The 25,068-nt window shown below is 39.7% G+C and overlaps 1 protein-coding gene across 1 annotated transcript in view; it reads left to right on the forward strand.

The window, feature by feature from the left end:
• Positions 1-25,068, forward strand: part of SPOCK1 (SPARC (osteonectin), cwcv and kazal like domains proteoglycan 1) — a 745,062-nt gene that overhangs the window by 515,433 nt on the left and 204,561 nt on the right. The window contains 2 exon segments of the mRNA XM_078150357.1: positions 15,917-15,954; positions 15,957-16,051. Coding sequence (XP_078006483.1) covers positions 15,917-15,954; positions 15,957-16,051 — 133 coding nt within the window.

Below are 25,068 nucleotides of genomic sequence, written 5' to 3' on the forward strand. Positions count from 1 at the left end.
TTTCTTTGCTTCCTCTCCCACCCCTTTCTATTAGTAACCCCCATCAGTCCCCACTCTACGGCTTAGCCTCGAACAAGTCACAGCCTCCGTGGGCTTCAGTTTTTTCTCCTCTATGAAATGAGTGGGCTGGATTGTAAGGAATTCTAGTTCTCTTCCACTATTATATCTATATCTCATGATTTCCCCCTTTTAACAAATGAGTATGGTCAAAACCAAATCAACACAGTAGCTATTTCTGAAAATGTCTGTTTTATTCTGTACATTGCTATTCTTTTTATTACTCGTGACTTTGGACAAAGGTTTAACCTCTCTGAGACTCAATTTCTCCTCTCTGAAAATGAGGGATTGAATTTGATGATTTCTAAGGGCCCTTCCATAATTGATGACCTGTTTCTCTGGGCTTATAATCTGTCTGGCATCCAGATAACAGGGGTCTGAAGGTCCATTTATCCAATAACAGGGAAGTAACCAGCAGGAGGCTGATTTGAGTTCTATGATACCCTTAATGTTTCCAGAGGCTAATGGAATTTGCAGCCACTATAGCCATAAAGGTTGTGCTGCAAAGTGATGGGTCTCTAGGGAAGAATCTGAAGACACAGTGTAACCTATGCAACCTCTTTAACAAAAGCTAGTTTTATGTGTTTTTCTATTTCTTTTGTCCAGTTTGTGAACACATTCATTATTCATGCAGCATACATATATTGAGTACCGTAAGGAAAAATACCACAAGGTAAAATATTTCTGTTTCAAAGTGTTAAGATATGAGGAAAATTATCATGCCCAAAGTGCCCTGTTTCCTCATCTTTATCTCTTGACATGCTTTTTTTCCTCTAAGGCTGGTCTTATGTACCACTTTCTCCTTGAAGTGTTTTTTCATTCTTGCCTCCCAAATGAAAATGCTTACTTTCCTACTCTCTGATTTTTCCCAGAACCTTTAGTCCAGATCTTTCCTTTATCCCCATCATCATCTAGCTTATGCTATATTGTTATGAGATAGCATTTTATTGATAGGAGGCTGAATCTGTTCATAAAAGGGTCTCTGACCCACTTCCATTTGTGCCAAAAGATCCAGAATGAGGGCTAACAGGGCTTTTTAAACCTAGGTTTGTCTTCCTTATAATTGTCCTGACAGTACATCATTTAGACCTCCCTTGGCAAAGGCAAGGCAATCTCGATTGGTGGACATATTATTAAGGAGGTGGGTTAATAGTTTTCGGTTCCTCCCTATTACTTCGTGTGTGTGTGTGTGTGTGTGTGTGTGTGTGTGTGTGTGTGTGTGTGTGTGTGTGTGTGTGTGTACACATGCATGGGGTGGGGGAAAGTGGGCTGGCCTTCATATGTAGCTGATTATTTCCCTCTCTGACACTTAAGGAATGCTAGTTGCTTTATAAGACCCAGCTACATCTAGCAATCCATCTAGAAGAATAAAACCACCCCAATTAGGGATCTCCCTCTTGTAGACCAGATAACCACCAATTCTGATGAAGGAAAAGCAAGGACAAGGGATACAGAAGCTGGCTTCTGTTAGAAGGTGGAGGTCCCATTTGGGAGCCAGCTGGTTAAGGAACAGATGCCTTGGGGGCTGGGAGTGATCATCTTAATCAAGCCCTTCAGAAACGTCCTGGGCTTCAGAAGTGGGGTCTGTCAAAATGAGGAAAAGGATGGATCACAGAGAACTATTGGTTATTAAATAATATAGCACAATATTAATTTCTTCAATGTGTATGTATGTACATGTTTTGCCCATTAGATTATATGCTCTTTGAGATTTTAGCATGTTCTATTTTTCTTATTTGGTATGACACAGAATAATAAAATTGCAAAGTTGGGAAATAACCTGAGAGGTTATCTGCTCTGATTTATATGAGACCCAATCCTCCCTCCACAACATCCCTGATAAGTCATAACTGAGCCTTGGCTTGAAGACCTTTAAAAGGCCATTCTACTTTTGGACAGTTCTTGTTGGGAAATCTTTCTTGAATCCTTGTCTAAATTTACCTCATTGCCACCTCCAGCCATGGTTCCTAGTTTGGCTGCCTGGGGCAAGGCAATATGAGTTTAATCCCTTTTAGCCTGATAGCTGACACCTGATAGCTCTTCAAATACTTTAAGACAGCTATGATATGAATTCTGCTTTACTCTTCTTTAAGCTAAAAAAATCCCCAGAGCCCTCAGCTGATTCTAATACCATAGGGCTTTCCTCAGGGTAGCTAAGTGTTTGTTCTTAATGTTGTCCTTGTGTTCTTAAGTGCAAATAGCCTTTTTTTCCATGAACCTCAACAACAATGAATTCCTTCTCCCCTGTTTTATCAGCCCCAAACTTAGTTTATACTATATCTCTTTAAAATTTTCCCTGTGGAATTTATGAAAGCAATTTTCATCAAGAGATGATATTGCTTTGAGAATCTTTCCTGGAATCTTTATGGTCTGTTGGGTTCCCTAATGGAGAGATGAGAGATTCCTTTGAATCATATAATTATATAATTTTATAGTTGGAAAGTATTTTAGAGGCAGTCTTCTTACCAATATTGGCAGTTCCTGAACACCATCTTTGTCAGGTGGTCCTCCAGTTTGAACACACTTTGAGTGATGCAAGCTCACTAATTTATGAGGTAGTCCCTTACATTTTTGGAGTTATCCAACTTTTAGAAAGTCCTTCTCATTTTGAACTGTAACATACCTCCCTGTAACTTCCACCTTCCATTTACTTATTGTCCCTGTCCCTGTCCTCATACCCTAAAGAGAGAGTCCCCTCTACCCCTCATTCTTACATGAGAGACATGGTCAATAAATTCAGTTCACTTCTTCCCAATTCAATTGTAGCACATACTCTGGGGCTATTCTCCCAATACTTCTGGGTTGCCCCCCAAGAATCCTGAGGAAGAAAAGTGGCAGCTGCCTCTTGGGGTAACCCCCAAGGGTGATGATTTCTCTACTACTATTGTTTGTGAGCCCTGGCTGGTTGTGTTGACATCAATTGTCCAATCAGACATAACTAGCTTTTTTAAAACAAATATTTACTATATGATAAATAAGAACAGTTGACACAAAAAAAACACCCTTCAAAAAAACCCTAGTGTATATCATATATAAATACACATACATACATACATACATACATACATACATATATACACATATATACATATATACATATACACACATATATAAAATTTTAGGGGAAAGCAGGCTTAGTTTAGAGAATGTGTGGCAAAGATATAACCCAAGTCCTTTTTGCCCTACCTGGGTCTCATAAAATTCATCTTAGGTATAAGCCACCTTCTGGACTCCTTGTAGTTTCCTTAAGCTGCTTTTCTTCAGTTTGTCATAGGCTCTTGGTGTAGATACCATTAGCTACTACTTTCCTGGGGATAGTGTGCTAATATCCATGGGAAATACAAAATCTTATGTTTTTCAAAGTTCACAAGATCCAAATGGAGGGAGGGGACATGAGATCCCAAGTGATGACCTCTCAGGGGTTGGTTGGATTGTTTTTTTCCCTCTCTCTCTTAGGCTGTCCCACCTTTCAAATTTTAGATTCTGATTTGGCTTGTTCTTTTATGTAAGCCCCACAGAGCATGACTGAGTCTCCTCAACTTGTCCCAATATATTTCCTATGTAGAATAATTTCATTTCATCAATGGCTTTCACTCCTTCCAGATTGATTTAGGACAGGGTTTCTTTAACTTTTTCCCACTTGGACCCCTTTTTGAATTTCAGCAGTGTTCCTTGGCATTGCCTGGCCTGAGGGCATGCACAAGGCAAAGTGCACATGTTTTGTGTTCAGAACCAAGGCTGTGGTGAAGTTGTATAACACAGGCAACTGCTTCCAGAAACACCTCAGATTCATTACACCTTTGATTTTTAATTAACTTTTGGTTTTTGCATGTCCAGAAACTTTATATGTTGCCAAATTTTTCTTGACTTCATATGGATTTAAGATGCCTCCCCTCCCCCAAAGTTTAATGATATTGATTGATTAAGTCAATAGAAGTATTCTGACTTGATCAAGGTAGTTACTTTAAGTGAAGTGGGATGATTGATTGATTCAGTCTCTACTTTTATCAAATTTAACAACAATTCAGCAAACATTTTAAGGACCTATACAAGTCCCTGTGGCAGGAACATAGAACTAAGATAAATAAGACACAGACCCTGCATTTAATGAGCTAATAATGGAGAGAGAGAGAGAGAGAGAGAGAGAGAGAGAGAGAGAGAGAGAGACAGACAGACAGAGACTGTGTGTGTGTGTGTGTGTGTGTGTGTGTGTGTGTGTGTGTGTGTGTGTGTGTGTTGGGGATGAGGAGACAAAGTGCTATGAGAAATGTAATGAAGGACAGGTAGCCTTCACCTTGTGGGGAGGTAGGAGGCAGTCAGGAATGGCCTCGTGGAGAAGATGGTATGTGTTCTGGGCCTTGGAGGGACATTGATTTTAACAGATAACACTGGGCTAGGGGAGTTAAAATTAGGGATGGAGGACAAGATGAGAAAAAGCAAATGGATGGGAGATGGAGAGAATGAGAAAAGATAGCAATCAGTGTGGCTGAAACAGAAGACCAGAAGGCAGTTTCTTCTGCCTGCATAAAACAATAGGAAAGGCAAAGTTAGAATTCATGTGTCAGAGGCTATTTCATTTTGCTTTTGTATTCCCAGCTCCCATCACTGGCATATAGTAGGTGCTTAACAAATGCTTATTGATTGTGTGATTGAGGAATCTAAAGTAGAACTTGAATAGAAGTCTCTCCTAATTACCCCACTATTAGAGGATCATAGATTTAGACCTGGCAGGAATTTAGAAGCCATTCCATTTAATCCCCTTATTTCACTGATGAGGAAACTGAGGCCCAAAGAGTTTAAGTAATATGCCCAAGGTCCCATGGGTAACAAATGGCAGAAGCAAGATTTGAGGCCAAATAATCTTTCTCCAAAGCTAGTGCTTTTGTACTGTGCTAGGTTGCCTCTCCCAATACTTTCCCATACCCCACACTGCCTCTCAGCAATTTGACCCAGGTCACATAATGAGCTAATACCCTTGGTTCAGTTTTTTCCCTAGAGAGGGCTGCTTTCACACTTCCCTGGCTTGTGTTTAAACTTTTTTGGTTAGCTGTCTAATAGAGCATCATTACATGTAGTTAACTTTTCTCAAATAGGGCTGTCTGTCCTGTTTGGGGACTTTTATGAACATACTTTGGGAGTTTCTATTAAGAATTTCTGTGGTGGCAAGCTTACTAGGGACAGACCCAGGAGAGTAGAAGCCAGGCGCCTGGAATGTCTGTCTGCATTTGCTGACTCATTATAAATGTCAGACAATCTGGTATGAGAATGATGATAAATGTGTTGTGCTCCACTGAAAGAATCATACTCACTGAGATTAACCCCATGGTGGCAGCCTTCTCATCCATTAAATAGCATCCCACTGGCCACAGTCAGTTTTTCTGTAGTCTTGAAAACAGCATGCATGAGCAAAAATGGCTTTGATGAAAGCCCAGAGGACCCTAAAGTCTATGCAATAAAAGATGATGCAAACAGTGATTCATTAAACAAACAGAGAGGGAAAGAGAACAGACAGCTGCCTCAGGCCTCCCTGAGGAAGGTTGCATTCATACAACCTTCCTGTCAAGCCAGTGAGGTGCCTGGACACTATATCTAAGCTTTGCCACCCAGATTAGGCAGAAGAGGTTAACTGCCTTGTAGAAGACCCTGGGAACCAAGATAATACCTCCAGTAAAGCTCTTCATTTTCAGGAACTTGAGAACGACCTTATGCAAGTCCTTTCTCTCTAGTCCTTAATTTGTAAAATGAAGAGTTGGAGCTGATACTCTTAAAGAGTGCATGTAGCTCTTTGAGTTTTCCTCAATGATTATAGACACTTTAACTAGGGAGATAACAAAAATTGAATTAAAGGGACAATGCCTCTGCCCACATGGAGTTTAAAGTCTAAGAGGAGATTTCACATAACTCTTCTAACAGGGGCCACTTGACCTGAATCAGTAGTCCTTCTATCTTCAGTTTCACTTGAGTTTAGGTGAAATAGTATAGAAGGAGAAGAGAGTCCATATCAGAGTATCAGGGGGACCCTCACAATTAGTAGGAACAACTTGGATGAAGATTTAGCAAAGAAAACAGAAAAGGAGCAATCAGACAGATAGGAAGAGATAGAGGTGAGATTGGAATCAGGAAAACTTAGAGTGAAAAGAGAGTGATTGAGAATGTCAAAGGCTGCGAAGAGGTTAAGAATGATGATGATTGAGAAAAGACCATTAGATCTGGCAGTTAAGAGATCATTAGTAACTTTGTAGAGAGCAGTTTCAATTGAATGGTGAGGTCAGAAGCCAGACTGCAAAGACTTAAGAAGAGAATTAGAGGAAAGGGAGTAAAGGCACCAATCGTAAATAGACTTTTAAAAGAGTTTAGCCAAAAAAGAGAGGAGAGATAAAGGATGGTAGTTAGCAGGGTCAAACAGATCAAATAAGGTTTTTGAGGATGAGGAAAATAAGGGGGTGTTTATAGGTAAGGGGGAAGCAGCCAGTAGATAAGGAGAGATGGTATATAAGCGCAGGAGTAAGAATGATGAAAGGGGACATCTATTGGAAAAGATGAGATGAAATGAGATCACTTAGGCGTGTGTGTGTGTGTGTGTGTGTGTGTGTGTGTGTGTGTGTGTGTGTGTGTGTGTGTGTGTAAGGGTATGTTGTCTTGGCAAGGAGAAGGGCTACCTCTTCAAGTGAGACAGGAATGAAGGAGGAGATAGTGGGTGAAGACATTTGAATCATGTGAGATGAGGAGGAGGAAAAAGAACCAGGTGATAGGCCTATATTTTTTTTTCAGTGAAATATGAGGCAAAGTTCTCAGCTGAGAGGGTCATGGTAGAGAGAGCTGTGTGACGCTTGAGGAGGGATGAAAAGTTTTTGAAAAACTGATGCTGTGAGTGGGATAGAGAAATAATTAGGGAGATTTAAAAGGATTTTTGTTCCGTTGAGTACCCAGTTGAGATTATGAAACATAAATTTGTAGTGGACAGAATTAGCACCATTTGCTGAATTTTCTCCTAGGTTCATTCAGCAGCATATGAGTAAAAGTGAAGGCAGCAGGTGCTGGTAATAATCCAGGACTGGGTTTGGAAGGGCAAGATCTTCAATAGCATAAAATGACAAGGAACTGGAGAAAAGAGTACAATATAGAGTTGAAGTAGTTCACCAAGTGGTGAAGAATGGGAAGGGAGGAGAATGCAGACTGTGTAGGGGTGATGGCCTGAAAAAGAACTGAGGGATGGAGGTATTGGAAATCAGGATGAAGTCAAAGAACAAGCTTTAGAATTTCAAGGGAGAGAGATGGAATGACCACAGATTGTGAGCAAATAAAGTAATTTCAGATTTCATTAACATGGATGTGGGATACTTTTGATTGATGGAAAGATCAATGACCATCTCTGTCTGTAACTGTAATGAGGTAGAAGAGTAAGCTGAGGAATTGGGAGGTTAGGGTATTTGAGAGAGTATCAATATGTATGTTGAGGTCCTCTAGTATGAAAGCAGGAGTTGGGGAGGAAAGAAAGACTGTGAACCAGGCACTGAATGCTTTGAAGAAGAAACGAGAATGTCCTGCAGGTCTGTAGGTAACAGCTACCAGAATTTTGATTGAGTAATAAATATGGATTGAATGAACCTCAAAGGAGGAGAGGTTACTGATTGATGGTGGTAGAGGGAGAGGCTAGAAGTGGAAACAGAGAACAAGGAGTATTAAAAGTTCCCAACCTTGACCAATCAGTGAAAGTGTTGAGGTCAGATTCAGGAGAACAGCTTGAGTGAGGAAGAATTCACTTAGATGTTCTTGGTAGCCATTGGGAGCTTTATTATGTGAAAGCTACACAGACCTTGTTAGCAAGAAGCTAGTGAAAGGCCCTGATATTTGGGAGAACCAGACTTATATAGGATGTAATTTTAGGATTTTTTTTTATGGGGGTTGAAGATTAGGGACAGTATAAATGATAGGAATGGGATCTGAAACCCTAAAAGGAAAAGATTATGTCTTTGGGATCTGGACTCCAAAGAAGAAAATCACTGGACTTTTTCCAAATCTCTGGTGTTTGCCTGAGGTTGTAATCCACTCAACTGGCCTTTCATTGTGGCTATTCCCAATCTCCCAATCCGTTCTGTAACCTCCAGATTGCCCCTGGCCACTTCCCACCCTTAATCCTATCTAGGCTCCATTATCCCTTGGCTACATGGTCCAGGTCTCACCCCAGAATATTTGGCCACTCCTGGATCCCCCCACAGCCTTTCTGTATATAAGGTCCATCTGGCCTCCATTAAGGGGCTCAGATTCTTAAGACTTGCCCTGCTTGCATTAGCAGTACAAATGCTTAGATTCCTTTAGAGGCTGGCCAATATGGTAGATGTTCTAATAAACCTTATCTTTGGCTGAAAGAAGGGTTGGGTCAAATTCATTCAAGTGTTTGTGATTTTGGGGTCCCAGCACCCCTAACTCTCTAAACTTCAATATTTTGGTGGCCCATACAGGGAAGCTGCCTAACCTTAAGCTCTTCTCCAGCCAAGACTGGAAGGTATGTAAGCTTCTCCCGCTCTTTCTTGCCCTGCAGTTGGGGTTGCTCTCCAAGCACCTGGGCAGGCTTGGAGGTGCTTTTCGGGCAGACAATTACAAGGCCGTCTCACTCGTGGCCTGATGCTCTCAGGCCATGATATTTGGGAGAACCAGGATTATATAGGGGTTTCAGAATGATGATATAATTTTAGGGTTTTTTATGGGGATTGAAGATTAGGGACAGGACAAGGACAAACAGGATGAGGAAGAAGGTTGCTTACATGTTAAGGAGGAATTTTATGACAGGATGAAGAAGATGGTTGACAGGATAAGGACTGAAGGACACAGGATAAGGAAGGAAAAAACAACTCTTTTGGTCTTACAAGATAATGAGCAGTCTTATGGTATTTCAACATAAGGGGAAAAGGACTTTAGTATGCCCTCAAGTTACAGGATGAGCTACCCCAACCCAACTCAGGAGGAGCTTCACAAAGTACTGGAAAAGCAACCCTTAATATTCTTTTTAACCATTATGGCACCATATGCTATATGTATCAAAAGTGCAATCCATACTGGAAAGAGTAACCAGGGAAGCTGTGTCTTTAGGGTGGAGCCAGGTCAGTGATTTCAAGATGGAAGGAGTCAGAAAAGAAAATGTTTAAGATGAAATCTAATTGGTTACCTATGGAGCAAACATTCCAGAGAGCACAGTTAGAAGGGGTGAGAAACTTTAGAGTAGGAGGTGGGGGTGATGGCATTGGGGGGAGCAAGAGGGGTAGGAGTAAGGGAGTGGTCCATGGGAAGTGGAGAATGGGATCCAGGAATTGCATCTGAGTTCTCTGAGTAACTGGGATGGGGTGGATATGATGGGGTGGAAGAATGTTAATTACTGAGATCTGAGTTCAGGTTGGTTATCGTTTGTCCAGAACATAGGCTTTGAGTGGAGTTATCCCATGGCCTCAGCCAGCTATCTGTTGCTGTGGTTGTGTGGTAGTTTGTCCTTTATTCTCCAAGAGAACCAGGACATCAGGAAGATGATGCCATGACTTGCAATTGAATTGGATTTGAGTGAAGGAGGGCTGTGCAAAATCACCAGCCTCACTTTCTCCTCCAGAGCCAGCTGGAGGATGCTGGAGCTCTCTCTGGAGGTCAGGGCTACTGGAGATGGCCCAGAATGCAGTGGGAGACCTTTGCCTTTTTAAGCTAAGGTCTTTCCAAGTTCTTGCTTTGCCTCAGGCAACATCCATTCAGTGATTAGGCCTATGTAAGAAGTGAATCTAGGGATGGCCCCTTTAAAAAAAAATCAAACTGGGAGGAGAAGACCCTCAAGGTTGCTGGTGGAAAGAGAAACAATTAATATTTGCATTCACTCTGAGTTTTGGGGGCCCAAAAAAATAAACATTAAGTGATGCTTGGGCAGGGACCTGTAGTTAGCCAATCAATGAGAGACTGGGGAGGGTGGCAAGCCCTTTGGAGCGATAGATAGTCACAATGTTTAGATCAGGGGAAACCTGAGATTTGTTAGTTGTATAATTCTGGGAAAGTCATTTAACCTCTCTGAGCTTCATCTGTAAAATGGAGATCATAACCATGTGATATTGTACATCTCGCTCACTTCTGTGGGCCCCACATTCTACAATGATCAGGTGAAAGGATGAATTACATGATTTCTAAGGTGCCTTCCAGTCTTAAATCTTATTATCCTATGGTAGTGAGTGATATTTTCAACTCTAGTTTTTCAAAAGACTCAGAAAATAATGTTCAAATGGGCAATTTTCATATCACCAGGATCTGCAATGCTTTTATGGTGACGGGCAAATTCCCACTAAGTCAGGGAATTAGTATCACCATGGAAAAGCAACTTCTGGGGATTGATCATTTGCTCATCAGAGAGATGAAGTTAAGGTGAGGAAGAAATAAATCAGAGATTGGCTTTTGGTTTTCTTGCCTACCCCTATTGGTTCATTTCCCCACTTTTAAAATGTAGTCTTGAATGGTCTCTGGGGTAGTCTGGTACCTAGAAATCCTAAATGGAAAGAGGAGGGTGGACAAGAAGTATTTCATCCATAACAGGGTGGAGTCATTCAAATACAGAAAAGAAGGGTGAAATGTACCTTCAGCTTGGACATATTAGTACCTGACCTGTGATTATTGTCTTCATAATAACCAGAAGACAGTCATTTATTGAGTCTAATTAGAAACCATTTTTGGTGGCAGGGGAGTGGAAGAAGGGAGCCCCAGACTTGTTGAGGGTCAGAGCTCTTTGGGTCTTTGGTTGTTAGGATGTGAACAGGCAGTTCTCAGATGAAGAAATTAAAGCCATATATAGTCGTATGAAAAAATGCTCTAAATCACTATTGATTAGAGAAATGCAAATCAAAACAACTCTGAGTACAACATCACACCTATCAGATTGGCCAACATGACAAAACAGGAAAAAGATAAATGTTGGAAAAGATGTGGGAAAATTGGAACACTAATGCATTGTTGGTAGAGTTGTAAAATGATTCAACCATTTTGGAAAGCAATTTGGAACTATGCCCAAAGGGCTATAAAAATGTGCATACCCTTTGACCCAGAAATAGCACTTCTAGGGCTGTATCCCAAAGAGATCATACAAATGGGAAAAGGACCCACATGTACAAAAAGATATATAGCAGCTCTTTTTGTGGTGGCAAAGAATTGGAAATTGAGAGGATGCCCATCAATGGGGGAATGGCTGAAAAAGTTGTGGTATATGAGTGTAATGGAATACTATAGGCAGACTTCAGTAAAACCTGGAAAGACTTGTATGGACTGATGCTGAGTGAAGCGAGCAGAACCAGGAGAATGTTGTACACAGTAACAGCCACATTGGGTGATGACTGACTTTGATAGACTTAACCCTTCTCAGCAATGCAAGGATCTAAAACATCTCCAAAGGTCTCATGATGGAAAATACTATCCACATCCAAAGAAAGAACTATGGAGTTTGAATGCACATCAAAGCATATTATTTGCAATTTTTTTTCTTCTGTTTTGTTTTGTTTTCTCTTTCTTGAGGTTCCTCCTATTGGTTCTAATTCTTCTTTACAACGTGATTAATGTGAAAATATGTTTAATAGGAATATATATATGTATAGCCTATACCAGATTGCATGCCGTATTGGGGAAGGAGGTGGGGAGGGAGGGGGAGAAAAATTTAAAACTCAAAAGCTTATGGAAGTTATTGTTGATAAATCAAAATAAGTAAATAGAATGGTTCCTGGATGGAGGCCTACTAAATAAAAATAAATAATATGACATAGAAGATATATATAAATATCTATAATATATGATATATAACATATTAATATGTAATCATTATATTTAATACATTTAATAATTAATATAAAATATACTGATAATGTATTCATAATATTAATATATAATATAATCTATAAATATATAGCATAAATTAATAATAACATACAGTTTTGCTTAAGGAGTATTTTACAAGGACTACCAAGCACAATATCTACTCATAGAAGTTCCTGGCTCTGAAACCCAAAAAATGACTTCTACAATTTGAGAATAAAATCTTTAACAATTTTAAAATATTTTGTTGGGCCTATTATCTTTTTGATGTGAATACACATCATTCTTTCTCATTCTGTGTAACTTTTGGTTATGTGCTTGTACATGTCTGTCATAGGGAAGGGAGTCCATCTATCTTTTCTTGAATTTTTTTAAAACTGTGCATGCCAGTGGATCATATGAGCTGTCCATTGATTATCCTTCACTCTTGCCACATGATAAGCTCATCTCCTTTTCCAGTCACACATGCAAGGAAGAAGTGTAAAGGGAACATATCGTCATCCTTAACAATCTTAAAAATACGACACATTATTATTTAAAGAAGATTGACAATGAATATCCATCTTGGACTTTGTTAGATCTACCTTGACTAAAAAGCGCTGGACATCTCAGATTTTTCACAGGGAGATGAAAAAGGAGAGAAAAGACTGATGTTATACTTCTTAGCTTTACATCTACAGCTGCCCAAAAAGGAGTATTAATGGCCTGTCCTGTGCCAACCTCTTAGGGAAAAGGTGGCAAGGTAGAAAAACCAGAGCACCAAATCCTCTGCTTTCTTGTTTTCCAGATAGAGAAGGGAGGTAAAAGAAAACAGACAAGAAACATTTACTTGTCTGCATGATCAGAAAGAGTGAGGAAGAGGAAGAGAGCTCAAAAGAGCTATACCTTGAACCTCTGCTTAATACTTCCAGTCAAGCCTGGTCAAATGCTAGTTGAGGGCAAAAGGCAATGTCTTATCTTAATACTCCAAGCTCTTTTTTTAAAATTAATTTTTAATTTATGGAAGAAAACAAGCATTTCCAAAACATAGTACAATTAAAAAAGATTATACATGAAACTGCAAATCTGCTGTGAACAACTTGCTATTCCTTTAAAATATACACCAAAAGTATTATATAAATTTTTTTTTCTTCCCTACCCCCCTGCCAACATAGCTACCATTAGATACAAATTTGTGTGTGTGTGTGTGTGTGTGTGTGTGTGTGTGTGTGTGTGTGTGTGTGTGTATTTGGACTTGAAGTTATAAGGCCTAGGTTTGAATCCCAGCTTTGCAGCTTTCTAGGTCACCTTTCAGACCCTTAGCTTCTGAATCTGTAAAATGAATGGATTGCATAAGATGGTTTCTTGTAGCTTCTTCTATTTATCAGTTCTTTCTCTGGATGCAGATAGGGTCTTTCTGCATATGTCCTTTATAGTTTATTTGAGTATTTATAATAGACAAAATATCCTGTTGGCTCAAAGTCTTTCTTTCTTTCTTTTTTTTTTTTGGTGAGGCATTTGGAGTTAAGTGACTTGCCCAGGATTACACAGCCAGTGAGTATCATGTGTCTGAATCTGGATTTGAACTCAGGTCCTCTTGACTCCAGGGCCAGTGCTCTATCCACTGCACCATCTAGCTGCCCCTCAAAGTCTTTCTTAAAACAATATTGCTGTTACTGTATATAATGTTCTCTTATTGTGTCCATAGAGTAGTTTAATAATTCTTTGGATGTAATTTCAGATTGCTCTCCAAAATGGTTGGATCATTTTACATTTCTACAAACAATGAATTAGTGTCCCAATTTTTCCACATCCTCTCCTTCTGTCACTTTTCTCCTTCTACCATTTTAGCCAATCTGGTCCAGGTCTGAAGGGTTCCCCTTGCTCTCTAAGGACAAAACAGTTTTGAATCAAAACAGGGCTGTCCTATTAATAAGCAGAAAGCTGTCTCTTTGGTCTAATCAGTATTTATCTTTAGGGCCTGCTTTCTTGGCTTTAGCTGATGGTGGAAAGGTATAGTGTAATGTCCTTTTCTCTTTCTAAAAAGGTAGTTGGTAACTAGATGCCATTTGATAACTTATGAATTTACCAAGGATGGTTGAGTAGGCAGATTCACTGTAATTCAATCAACATTTATTTTAAATTTCTACTGTATACAGAAGCCTGTTCTAGGTTCTGGAAGGAGGCAATGTAAAAATATATTAAGGTCAAGATAATTTTTTGAAGTGCTATTGGGAATTCATTGCTCAATATCCTGCATGTATTGGAGCAGGTGTCTATTCTGTAGAATCATTTCACGTGAGCAAATCTCAATGAGGGCTCTCTCTCTGTGATATTTATGATTGGCCTAGTAATATTTATCCTTAGAGCTGAATTCATTCTGAAAGCTACTCGAGTTACTAAATGTGGTTTGTTGGGAGAGTGGCTGCCTGATAAGAGAAAAATGACAGCTTTGACCACAGGCTTTTATTTTACTGGTTTGTGATACTGTGATGGGGTTCCTTCTGTGGACACAAGCTATCCTAATAGCACTATACATCATTATGACAAAGGTTAGAATTGTAGAAAACTTGAGCTGAAATGAAAGAATAGAATTTTGATTATTTTAACGGTTGAAAGTGACATTACCTTGGAGTCTTTATCGCTTGGCAAATTGCAAGCTGGAATGAAATTGCTTTAAAAATGTATCCAGAGATACTTTTCCACAGCTGTGATAAAGTCATTCAGTTGTATTTAGGAATGCATTTCTATCTACACCACTCAGACAGGCTTTGTGCTCAGCTTAGAGGACAGAACCCAGGGAGGACAGAGAAAGAGGACTACATATCATTTTCCTCAGATTCAAAAGTGGAACATTTGTCCAATGTGCATCTTGGTCTTTGTGTGATATGGTGGAAGGAAGGCTGGATTTGAAGTTATAAGGCCTAGGTTTGAGTCCTAGCTTTGGAACTGTCTAGGTCACCACGGGCAAATAGCATAACCTTTCAGACGCTTAGCTTCTGAATCTGTGAAATGAAAGGATTGCATGAGATGGTTTCTTAGGTCCCACAGACTTAGAGCTGGAAAGGACCTCAAAGGTTAGCCAGTCTCACCCCCTCATTAATCCTGTTAATCCTAGGTTGAGCGTATGGTGGTATAATGGAAACACCACTGACTTGGAGTCAGAAAGAACTGAGTTTGAATCCTGCCCTGATGTTTATTGGCTGTGTAACCCTGTGTGACCATTCTGAGGATTGGTTTCCTCACCTGAAAAATGTAATATCACCTGTTTTAGAGAGTTATCATGAGGATCAAATGGAAAATGTTTTGAAAATCTTAATTGTATCTATACATGACAGATGGTATTTGTCTCTCCTTTTCACACCCCACCCTCCAGAGTGTAAGCTTCTTGTGCAAGGATTATTTCATTTCATTTATTTGTTTTCTTAGCACCTAGCACAGTGACTGGCACATAGTAGGTTCTTAATGAACTTTTGTTGATTGATGCCGATGCTTGCAAAAAATAAAATAAAAGAATGTCCCCCTATCTTGGTGAAGCTTAATTAATTGGGAATCCTAATTATTCAGTGGCCAATGGGCTCTTGAGTTAATTATTTTTTTTCTGGATCATTAATACATACAACGTCTAACAGCTCTCCTTTCCCTGTGAGATGGTAGAAATGTGTCCCTCCCAGAAGCAGTTTCTGGGACAGCAAACAGATCAGATGGTCAAGTGACTGCCCCCTTTCATGACTCTGTTGATGGACTGGAGTTACAACTTGGTTATCTGGTTCTTAAAAAGTCATTTTCAAACTCTTGACTGCAGGTGCTTATAATCTACATCTGCTCTACCTTGGCTTCTCCTCAGGGTGACAGGAAGAATATCTGAGAGCTGGTGTTGGGGGGGGGAGGGATAGGAATTTGCTTGATTGAAAACAAAAAGCTTTGGATAGTTGGGGTCTAGGCTTTATTGCAGTAAGTGTCTTCACCACCCACCATCCATTAAAGAAAAATCTCTGGACTATTTGAGGTTTCCACTAATTTTTTTTTTCTCTTTTGTGTGTGTCTCTCTGTTTCATAGTCTTAGGCAAAAGAAGGGGAACATGGCCCACAAACACTGGATGGAGCTTCAAATGTAGTCAAGTGCAAACCTTGCACAGCTTCTGCACACACCTCCCTTGTCTGCGGCTCTGATGGTCACACTTACACCTCCAAGGTAAATGTCCTTTGTTTTCTACAGGTCTTTTCCATTATCATTGTTATCATCAGTAAGCATCCTCTAAAATGCTTCATAGCATTTGGGCTGAACCAAAAGAACCTCTTCATTCCATATGTCCCCTTGTCAATAAACACACGCATGCATGTACATATAGACACACAGACACACATGTGCCATCTTTGCTGTTCTTGAATTTTATGTGTCTGTGCACGACAAGACAAACAAATGTGGATAATCCTGCACAGGACAGCCAGATAGGCCAGATGACAATGTTATGTCACTTAGGCCAAAGCATCAGTGCCTTTGAATGGCAGAGGACAAAGGGAGGATGATGTATTTCAGTGGGGCAGATCAGAAAGATTAACCGTGATTATTAGTCCGTGAATGGATGGGAGCAATTCTTTGACTGAGCCAGGAAGGGTTCATGGAGGAGGTAGGATTTCAGAACTATTTACATGATGAGAAAGAGGCATTCTGATTGCTATGGATCAGTATTTCTAGCCTGTGCTGCTGGTCTGTTGAAAGTGGGAACATGACCCACAGAAAAAGGGGACATCTGTCCTTGGGCTTAAGATGCTGCTGTCATTTACAGAACCACACTTTTGGTTTTAAGGGGAAAAAAAATGACAAATTTGTCAAGAAGAGGATGGGGCAGTAGGATCTATAGATATCCTTTTACATTTTTGAACTCCCTCTTTTTTTTGCGTGTCAGTAAGTTGGTGACCACAGATGAGAACTACTGGATGATAGTGGGACAAGTCAGAGAATCGGTGGATGTTGAGGGAGAGGGAGTTTGGTCTAGGAAAGGGACTGCACAAGGAGTCATCCATCCATTGATTGCTCTTTTCATCACTTATATTTAAGTGTTTTACTTTGTAATAATGGAGGATTCAATGGGAATGGAGGGAGTATACAGTATTTCATTGTAAAAGACAAACAAATAAAAGATATCAATTTTAAATATATGTATATATATACACATATATATATGTATACACACACACACACATACACACACATAGATATAGATATTAAGCCACACATATTGATCCTCACTGCATGCAGAGTCATTAATTATGAGGCATAATGCAGGACACATAAGGAAAAGCAGACAAGGACCCTTGTGTTTTGGATGAAATATCCTAGTATGTGGGTCTGCAACATAATCCACTATAATAATAACAACTGACATTTCTGTTGCATTCTAAGATTTGCAAAACACTTCCTTTTCAACAATGTCTTAAAATACGTAGTATATGGATCTACTATTCCTCAGTTGATAGATGAAGAGACTGGGAGTCTGAAGTCAAGGTACTTGGCCAGGCACATGACTAATAAATGTAAGATTCATTATTATAACCCAGTCCTGAGTGTGCTACCTCTTAAAGTAGTAAGCAGAGGTATTCACATGAAAGGGGGAGTCCTGGTGGTGAGTGGACTTTGCACCATTTTAGAAACTCCTAGAATCCAATTGCCACCAAGCTTCCCCAGGTTTCTTTGGACAGGTTGTACTACAGTTGCATATCCCACTTATCTCAGCCCTGCTCTCCACACCCTACCCAACCCCCAACATTCCAAGCAACATGTCAAAAGTTAAGGAAATACTGCTGGGCCATAACCTCCCTATGTACTGGTTAGCCACTGTAGGTCTTTAGAGAGCCCTTACTGCCAGCTTAGCCTGCAAATGGTAATATAATTCTGTGGCTGCACCCTCTCATTATTGATTTCATGTTGCATAGATCATATATTTTCTCTTCCCTTTAGTTATCACTTTGCTATTCTTGATTTTCACATATATCTGACAAAAGAGCAGTTCCACAAAACGGAGGGGTGTGACTTGGCCTTGAATTTACCGGGAGCCGTGTTATGCTTCCAGGACTCAACTGAGCCATGAAAAAGATGGCCCCCCTCTCTGCAGAGTCAATAGTGCACACCTCCAAGATCACAAAATCATTATGTGGTAGCCCCACGGTGTGATTTCACTTGGCTACCATAATTGTCACTGCCCACCAGCAAAAGTTATATGAAAGAAGAAAATTTCAGTGGACACTAATTAAGGCTTCTTTCCTCAATTTCATACAGTTTTCTCTGGACAAGTGGTATGGAACATGTCTCAGTCAAGGGGATGGAGCGGAGTTGAGTGGAACAATCTAGTTGCTTCCTGTTTTAAATGTTTATTCTTGATAACTAGGCACTTATCTCTGTTGTTGCTTTTTTGGATTGCAAAAACTCTCCTTTCTGGGCCCACAAGCAAACTATTGTGGTGCTCTGTGTCTGTTATTGATTGTCTATGAAGTCTCTGAGCTTAGCTAGATACTAGGCAAATAGTTTTCTGAGAAAAGCTTGAAACTTGCTCAAAGTGGGCTAGCTTCTGGAAGGATTCAGCTATGGTGGTACTGAAGAGAGTGCTGAATTTGGAATATCTGCATTTGAATCCTGGACCTGCCACTCACCAGCTGCAATCTTGTCTGATTTCCTCAATCTGGCCTCAGTTTCCTAATCCTAATCCTAATAAAATGAAACAGTTAAATGAGATTAACTTTAAATTTTCCTTCAGCTGTCTTTGATCTTATGATCTCTAAGATTCTTTTTCAGGTGTTATTCCTAAAACATAGATTTGATCATTTTATGCTCCTCCTTAATAAGCTCCACCCACTCCATGTAGCTTCTAGGAAGAAATACAAAGTCTTCTATTTGGCATGTAAAATCCTTTAAAACTTGCATCCATTCCCTCAGCGCAGTGGATAGAGCACTGGCCCTGAAGTCTGGAGGGCCTGAGTTCAAATCTGGCCTCAGGTCAAGCACTTGACACTCACTAGCTGTGTGACCCTGGCAAGTCACTTAACCCCAATTGCCAAAAACAAAACAAAATGAAAACATATTCCCTTGCCCATATTTTACCGTCTGACCAAACTGGCCATCTTGCTGTTCCTCAGATGTGATGCTACACCTCTGTGGTACAGTGGAAATAGAAATTGACTCTGGAGTCAGATGGACACAAGTTAAAATTCTGCCTCTGATACTCACTGGCTGTGTGACCTTGGACAAATTCCTTTACCTCCCTGAGCCTCAGTTAGCAAAATGGTGTAGCTATACTAGATGCCTTTTGGGGTCCATGATCCTATGGTCTCTCATCTCTCTGCCTTTGTGGGCTGTCCCCCATTCTGAAATGCTCTCCTTCTTTTCCTCCACTATTTAGAATCCTAAACTTCTTTCTAAGCCCAGTTCAAGTGTGACCTTCTATATGAATTTTTCCTGATCTCCCTTAGGTACTAATACCTTATTGCCTTCTCAGTGAAATTATCTCATATTTACTTTGTTTATATCTGTGTACACTTACATTTGTACTTGTTGATTCCTCCGTGAAATGTAAACTTCTTCAGGGCATGGGCTGTTTCATTTTTGTCTTAGAATTCCCCAGTTCCTGACTTTACAAATGTTTGTTGATTCATTAATCAAAACATAATAAGAAAGAACACAGATCTGGGACTCAGATTCCATACCTGGTTCTGCCATTAATTTCTTGTGTGACCTTGGTCAACTCATTTATCTTCTCTGTGCTTTAGTTTTCCAATATTTGAAATTAATGGATTGGATTAAATGATCCCTAAGATCCTTTCTAGGTCTCTAGATATTGCTGTTGCTTTCTCAAAAGACTTATAACATTTTAGAACAATATGGCGTATGTTGTGTTTTTTCTGAAATTAAATTTAAATTATTTCAACTAACAAAGGTTTATTTTCACTCCTTCCCATCTTCCCGCATTGGGAAAAAAGAAAAGAAAAACAAAACTCAAAGCTGATAATATGCAATGTGAAGTGTAACAAATAATATGTATAGTCAAGTGTAACAAATTCCCACAGTAATCAGGTCCAAATTACATAATACATACATATATGTATATATACATATATGTGTATACGTGTGTGTGTGTGTGTGTGTGTGTGTGTGTGTATTTATATATCTGGATGTAATAGTCCTTCACCTTTCTCTTAGAAGGTAGGTAATATGCTTCATTTTCAGTCCTCTGGAATTTTGTTTGGTAATTGCATTGATTAGAGTTGTTAAATCTCTAAAAATTATTTCTCTTTACAATATTGTTGTTATTGTATAAATTGTTATTTTGTATAAACTTCAGTCTGCATCAGTTCATAGAAATTTTCCCAGGTTTCTCTGAAGTCATTCTTTTCATCACTTCTTAAGGCACAATAGCGTTGTATTAAATTTATATACCATAATTTGTTCAGGTATTCTCAAATGATTAACATCCTTTTATTTTCCAGTTTTTTGACAAAAGAGTTGCTATAAAGATTTTTGTACTTATAAGAAGTTAACCTCTTTCTTTATTCCTCCCAGTTACTCAATTTACTAATTTCCTATCACTTACTCCTCCACCTACCTCACCCATACACAGAAATGGTCACTTACAAATGTACCACTTCCTTGTTCAAGAACTCTGAAATTCCTTTATCTGATCAAAATCTGTAATTATTCTACTGCCTTACAGCACCCTAACCCTATTCTTTGTCCTCTTCCCAGCCTCCAGTTCCACCCTGTCTTCTCCAGAAGATTGCTCCTTCTTTCACCCTTAATCTCTCACTAATCTTGAATCTTTCCCTGTATACTGGCTTTTTCCTTACTGCCTAAAAACACAACCATATGTCTCTCATCCTCAAAAAGCCCTCACTTTAGATGTCCAATCCAATAGCTCTCATCCTATATCTCTTCTTCCATTTGTAGCTAAACTACTTGAGAAAGCCATCTGCAAACTTCCTTTTCTCTCACTCTCTTCTTAAAATTCTCTACAGTCTGCCTTCTAACTTCATCATTCCACTGCCACCCTTTCTATCCAGAGTTACCAATAATCTCTTAATTGAGAAATCTAAATTGTCCTTTCTGAATACTCATCTTTCTTGACCTCTTTGCAGCCTTTGCCATTATGAGTCTCCTTTTCCTACCTCCTTTCCTATCTGTCTGACTGCTCCTACCCTGTATCCTTTACTGGATCTTCATCTAGCTTGTTCCTGCTAACCCTTGATATTGAGTATCCCCCATAAGCCCTTTAATATGGTTCTCCCTCAAACTCTGTCCCAGGCCCTCCTTTTTCTCCCTTTATATTGTCTCATTTGGCGATCTCATCAACTCCTATGGATTCAATTATCATCTCTATGCAGATGATTCTCATATCTATTTGTTCAGCCCCTACCTCTCTCTTAATTCCTAGTATCACATCTCCAATTGATTTGTTTGACATCTCAAACTGGATAGCCATAGACATGTCAAACTCAGCATGTCCAAATTGTTGATTGATTAATTCAAATCATTGTTGATTATCTTTCTCCTGAAACCCTTCTGTCTTCTTAATTTCCCTATTACTGTCCAAGGTACTCCATCCTCTCAACCATTCAGGTTCGTAACCTAAGTATTATCCTTGGCCCCTTACTTTGAAGAAAGACCCTTATATCTAATCAGTTGAGAAACCCTATCAATTCTGCTTTTGCAGTTTTTCTCCTTTATAACCCCTTCTGTGACAATGCCACCAGTCTGGTGCACATCCTTATTGATTCAAACTCAGACTATTGCAATGGCCTAGTCTTCTGATTGCTCTCCTTGCCTAATCACATTTCTCCCTATTCTACTCCATCTTGCAGTCAGCTATTAAAATGATCTTCCAAAAGCACAGGTTTGACCATGTCATCTTCCCACTCCCACCACCCATTCAGAAGCTTTCTGTTATCTTCAAGATTAACTATAAAATCCTCTTCTGTCTTTTAAATCCTTCATAACTTGGCCCCTTCCTACCTTTCTGTCTTTATACTTACTCTCTTCCAGGTGCTCTATAATCTACTGATACTGGCTTCCTTGCTCTTCCTTGAACAAGACACTCTATCCCACAATTCTTTGCATTTTTACTGGCTTTCCCCCATGCCTGGAATTTTCTCCCTCATCTCTATCTCCTGGCCTCCCTGACTTCTTTCAAATCTGAGCTAAAATTCCACCTTCTATAAGAGGACTTTCCTCATCCCTCTTAATGTTAGTGCCTTCCTTCAGTTAATTCTCTCTGTCTGTCTGTCTGTCTGTCTGTCTCTGTGTCTCTCTCTCTTTGTATTTATCTTGTTTGTACATAGCTGTTAGCGTATTGTTTCCTCCACTGGACTATGAACTTCAGGAGAGCCTTTGTTGCTTTTTTTTTTCTTCTAATGTGCCCAGGGCTTTTCACAGTGTCTAGCACAAGCAAAGTGCTCAATAAATGCTTGTTGACTTGACTTAACTTTGATCTCTGCATTATAAGCCTAGCAAGATTATCATGGGGTCAAAAGACATCTACAATTGAGAGCCTTTTTTTGGTGTGCTCCCAATGTGCTTTCTAGAATATCATGTGATATGTACATAGTAGACACTCATTAAGATTTTGTTGAATGTGGAATGAATGAATTTGGAGTCTAAGATCAGTGATAAAACCATTAATTGCCATTTGAAGATCTGTATTTGCCTTGGCATGTAGCATATTGTGCCTCATATTCTGCAGAAACATTTCTACTTGTCTTTGGCTTGGCAAGTGTGTTTTGAATGCCAGCTTCCTATGATTCTGGGCCTGCCAGCAGCAGTAATACTTTTGTCAGATGCAGGTGGGGATGCTGTCAGCAGCTTGAATTTTTTTTTCCAGAAAAGTCTGCTGCTGACCAGTCATGATCCCTGGTGTAGCAGCTTCGATTGGTGCTTCTCATTTATGAGCCAGGAATGAGCTGTGCAGGTTGGCAACAAGTCCCCTCATGCAATGATTTCCTGTCCCTCAGAACTTAAGAGCTCCCTGTTCCACTGGTCAAGGTTGTCATAAACTTTTTGCTCCAGGCACTGTGAGGATAAGCATGAGGGAGGAGGAGGAGGATGGCCTATAGCAGGAGCTTGGGCTTTGGGTCTTTTATTTGTGGACTAAGGTCAATGTCTTGGAGATCAATGTTCTGGCCAAAACTGGCCCTTGAGTGTCTCAGTTCCAGGAATCATCCATTGCTCCATTCTTTTCCAGGAGTTTCCTCAGAACAAAAAATAATTCAAAAATCATGATGAGAAGCAGCTAGGTTGCACAGTGGATAGAGTACTGGCTCTGAAGTCAGGAAGACCTGAGTTCAAATGTGGCCTCAGATGCTTACTAGCTGTGACCCTCGGCAAATCACTTTAACCCCAATTGCCTCAAAAAAAAAAAAGGAAATAAAAATCATGAAGGACCTCCACTCATGTTAACTCTGGCCTCAGAAGAAGTGCTGAAAATCACCCTGACTTCATAATCATTATTGGTGTGCAAAATAATAACAATGTTCTCTCGATTTCCTTTTGTATCCGTCTCCTACTCAACTACATTCTAAGGTTGCCATGTGTCCGTTTGTAAATCTTAAAGCATTTTATCAAGCTGAGTTACTATAAAAATAATTATTGCTATTATTTTTATTACTTGTCTAAAGAATTTAAAGCATTGTTACCTGTCTTGATTCATTTGAACTTGCAAAAATCCTCTCCCTCATTTTACATATAGTGAAAACAAAGGTTCAAAGAAGTTCCATGGACCCACAGAAAATCAGTGGCATTTAAGGACTAGAATCCTGGTCTCACAACTTCCATTTCTGTGCTCTCTATATTAAATTATTTGATTTTTTTTTTAAGGTTTGTCTAAAAACTAGAAAGGATGACTGTGGTGAGGCCTAGGGTTTTGATCTCTGCCTTCTCCCTTGAAGGATCTTCTGAAGGTTGTAGTTTCCCGTTTCTAAGAGGAATGAAACCACTGAGGCTCAGAGGGAACATTCAGTCCACACATAATCAGTGTGAAATTCCCCTCTTCTCTTCAGTCATGGAGTTCTCCTACATTGCCTTCCCGTGTTGACATTTTGATTCCTGTGTAATCTATTGTGTTTCAAACAACACTTTCAAACCCACACCTTGATGATGTCAGCTGTCTAATTAAGTTCCCTATCACTTTTTCTCAGTCTTATGTTTCTGCAGTAACTGAGATACAGCAGTCCAGTTGAGCTGATGGGACTTTACACACGTGCACACACACACACACCCACCCCCACCCCACACACACACACACACACACACGCACAGAGCTAGCTATTGGGAACTTGATAGACACTTGGTAAAAGTACACTGAAGAAATGAACCTTCAAATAATTATTCTTCAGCCAGGAAGCCTGCTGTATCATGTCCTGTAGTCACTAGGGCTTATTTCAATTATTGAATGGGGCAGAGAGGGTTATTTCCAATCTTGGCATTCGGGTCCTAGCTGTCCAATTGTAAGGAATTTTGAAATCATCTAGTCCATTTCCCTCCATTTTTAGATGAGGAAACTGAAGATCAGTGAGGGTAAGTGACTTGCCCAAGTTTGTACAAGGAGTAAGCATCAGAAGTGAGATTGAATTTGAATTTGAATCTATGTCCTTTGTGCCTAGGTGGTGCAGTGGATAGAGTGCTGGGCTTGGAATCAGGAAGAGTCATCTTTCTGAGTTCAAATCTGTCCTCAGACATTTATTAGCTGTGTGACTGTGGACAAGCCACTTAACCCTGTTTGCCTCAGTTTCCTCATCTGTAAAATGAGCTGAAGAAGGAAATGGCAAACCACTGTGGAATCTTTGCCAAGAAAACCCCAAATGGAGTCATGAAGAGTCACACACGACTGAAAAATGACTGAAGTGAACCTTTGATTCCAGAGCTAGTGTTCTTCTCACAGTACCACACTGCCTCCACAATTTGGAAGGGCAAATCTTTTCTCCCTTATGTATAGGTGGCTTGTGACTCATTCCTTATCTCTGAGACCCCTTCCCTCCTCATCAGCTGTTCAGGCAGAAAGCATTTCATCTCATTCTGTCACACCTCTTTCCTTGTACCGATTCCCTGACTCTCCTATCATAGTCTTGTAACTGGAGCTGCTCAAATTTAGACTGAATGTTTGTTAACTTGAATTGAATTGTACTCCCTAATTGTATAAATTATGCTTGAAATAAATTGAGAAATCACGCTTG

The sequence above is a fragment of the Phascolarctos cinereus genome, unplaced genomic scaffold (genome assembly GCF_003287225.1).
Source record: "Phascolarctos cinereus isolate Bilbo 61053 unplaced genomic scaffold, phaCin_HiC Scaffold_2;HRSCAF=192, whole genome shotgun sequence".
NCBI lineage: Eukaryota > Metazoa > Chordata > Mammalia > Diprotodontia > Phascolarctidae > Phascolarctos > Phascolarctos cinereus.